General features: G+C 65.5%; 1 protein-coding gene across 1 annotated transcript in view; it reads left to right on the forward strand.

Moving 5' to 3' along the window:
• PATL1 (PAT1 homolog 1, processing body mRNA decay factor) overlaps positions 1–2,333 on the forward strand; it is a gene marked incomplete at its 5' end in the record, with an annotated part of 12,877 nt that overhangs the window by 920 nt on the left and 9,624 nt on the right. The window contains 7 exon segments of the mRNA XM_035895645.1: positions 80–157; positions 925–1,119; positions 1,219–1,320; positions 1,688–1,777; positions 1,979–2,144; positions 2,147–2,189; positions 2,262–2,333. Coding sequence (XP_035751538.1) covers positions 80–157; positions 925–1,119; positions 1,219–1,320; positions 1,688–1,777; positions 1,979–2,144; positions 2,147–2,189; positions 2,262–2,333 — 746 coding nt within the window.

A 2,333-nucleotide genomic window follows, 5' to 3' on the forward strand; every position in this document is an offset into this window, starting at 1 on the left:
TGGGAGCGGGGGCCGGGGTGGGTTGCCGGGGCGGGTGCAGGCCCGGCGGGGCTGTGTTGACTCCCTCTCTGTTTTCCAGCAGCCTGGAGGGCTGAACTCCAGCATCTGGGACAGCTCAGCCGTCCTGCGGCGCATCCGGGGGCCGCTTCTCACTCAGGTACGGTGCTGGGGCGTGAGTGGCAGCCATCGTGGCTTCCTTAACGCCCCCTGCCCCAAGCCCCTGTGGTGGCGAGCTGGGTGCTGAGGGGTGAGATGTGCTGCCGCAGGCTCATCCATGCTGGGGAGCACCTCCAGATCAGCCTGGGACAGTGGGGCGCTCTGCTTGCCTCCGGTTTGGCTCCTTTGTAGACCCTCTTAGACATCACCCCTTGTCCCACCTGAGAGGCCGCAGAGCCGGGCTGGGGGGGATTACCGCTGATCCGTGGTCCCTGGTGATGTCTGAGAGATATCAGCGCTCCCGTCAGGGTTTGGGAATGTCAGCGCCTCAAGGCAGAGGATTTTTTTTTCTTCTTGTTGTTGTTGCGGTTTAATTAAAAGTCAGGCTTTTAAGTGCAGGCGGAGCGTGTGCTGCGCAGCCAGCCCTCTCCCGGCTCTGCACCGCTGCTGAGGAGCCCAGCGTCTGCGTGCAGCCTGTGTGGCGGTGGCACAGAGTTGCTGCCCCGCGCTTGGGCAGCGCTGTCACCGCAAACAGGCATCTTGGCAGTGACGTGGGCTCTGCAGGGCAGGCCCCAGGGGTTCCCAGGAACCCCCACTGTCACGTGGGGCTCCCAGGGAAGTGCAGTGGGATGCGGAGGAGATCTGGCAGAAGGAAGGATGGGGCCGTCGGTTTCTGGGAGCATCCCTGGGATGCACGGTGCCAGCGCTCACCGTCCTGGTCAGTGACTGTTAGCCTGGGGGGAGCTTTCTCTCCCCTTCCTCTTGCAGGAGATGCCATCAGTGTCCGTGTTGGACTATGCTCTGCCTCAAAGACCCCCGCAGGCTCGAGAGGAAGACAGGGACCCCTCTGAGCGGGCGCTGCCCCGGCGTTCGTCATCCCCCGTCATCGGGAGCCCCCCTGTCCGGGCTGTCCCCATCGGCACCCCTCCCAAGCAGGCTGCTGTGCCCAACTTCAACCAGCAGGTACCTGCCCCCAGCCCCGCTCGCTGCCTGCAACTCAGAGGGCACAGGCTGGTCCCCCCGGGAGCTGACGGGGGGATTGTGCTGCTTTCTTCCTCCTAGATCCTGTGTCCGAAGCCTGTCCACATCCGAGCTACCATGCAGCAGCGCTACCCCGCTCCCTACAGCGAGAGGATGTCCCCCAACCAGCTCTGCAACGTACCGGTACCCAGCCCCCTCTGCATCCCTCCTTCTTGGTGCTGCCTTCAAGCTCCCCCGTTGCTGGGAGGTCTTCCAGCCTCCCCCAAACCCCTCAAACACCCCATTCCTTTCCTCCCACCTGCAACTTCAGGCCCTGACGGTGCTGGACCCGTCACTGTCACACACAACCAGCCCAAGTGGCTCGTCTCTAGTTCTGTAGCTTGGCCCGTCCGCCTCATCCTGCCCGATCCCTGGTGCCCAGCCCGGCTCCCAGCCTGCCCGGGGCACCCTCCTGGGCATTCATCTCGCAACGGCGCCCGCTCCCCATCTGCCCACCATCGTCTGTGACCAGGGCTGTGACCGGGGTCCCTCTTCCCTTCTCTTTCCCCAGAATTCCTCCCTCCTGGGCCACCCGTTCCCCCACAGCGTCTCTCCTGTCCTCACCCACCTGCAGAGAGCGCAGCTGCTCGGAGGAGCCCAGGTAAAACTCCCTTCCCTCCCTCCCTGCGCTTTCCTCGTCCACCCCGTGGGCAAGGTCCCCCATTTCTCCTCGCATGGCTGTGGGAGGTGGCTCTGCGTGGGTCTTCCCGGCCATCCCAGATGCAGCGGCCCCGGCTGGGCCTTTCCCTTTGTCCCCAAATCTCCCCCCGGCTGACTCCGGGTGCCCTCTTTGCTCTGCCAGGCTGGCCGAATGTCCCCCAGCCAGTTTGCCCGGGTCTCTGGTCTGGTTGGGAGCCCCCTCCCCTCCGTCAATCCCAAGCTGCTCCAGGGCAGAGTCGGGCAGATGATGTCTCCGGCCAGCGGGTTTCGTGCCTTCTTCGGGGCGCCCCCCCCCCCACCTCCCTCGCAGCCGAGCACCCGCCAGGCCCCGGATCCCACCTGCAGAGCCTGAGGTAGGTGCTGTCCTTCTCCCATCCGTCTGCCCGCTCTCAGCAGCCTCCTCTGAGGCTTCCCGCTCCCCCCAGGCCGCAACCCCAGATGTTCCGGCCGGACACGACCCACCTGCACCCCCAGCACCGTCGGCTCCTGCACCAGCG

Source organism: Egretta garzetta, unplaced genomic scaffold (genome assembly GCF_000687185.1).
Source record: "Egretta garzetta isolate BGI_Z169 unplaced genomic scaffold, ASM68718v1 scaffold1006, whole genome shotgun sequence".
NCBI lineage: Eukaryota > Metazoa > Chordata > Aves > Pelecaniformes > Ardeidae > Egretta > Egretta garzetta.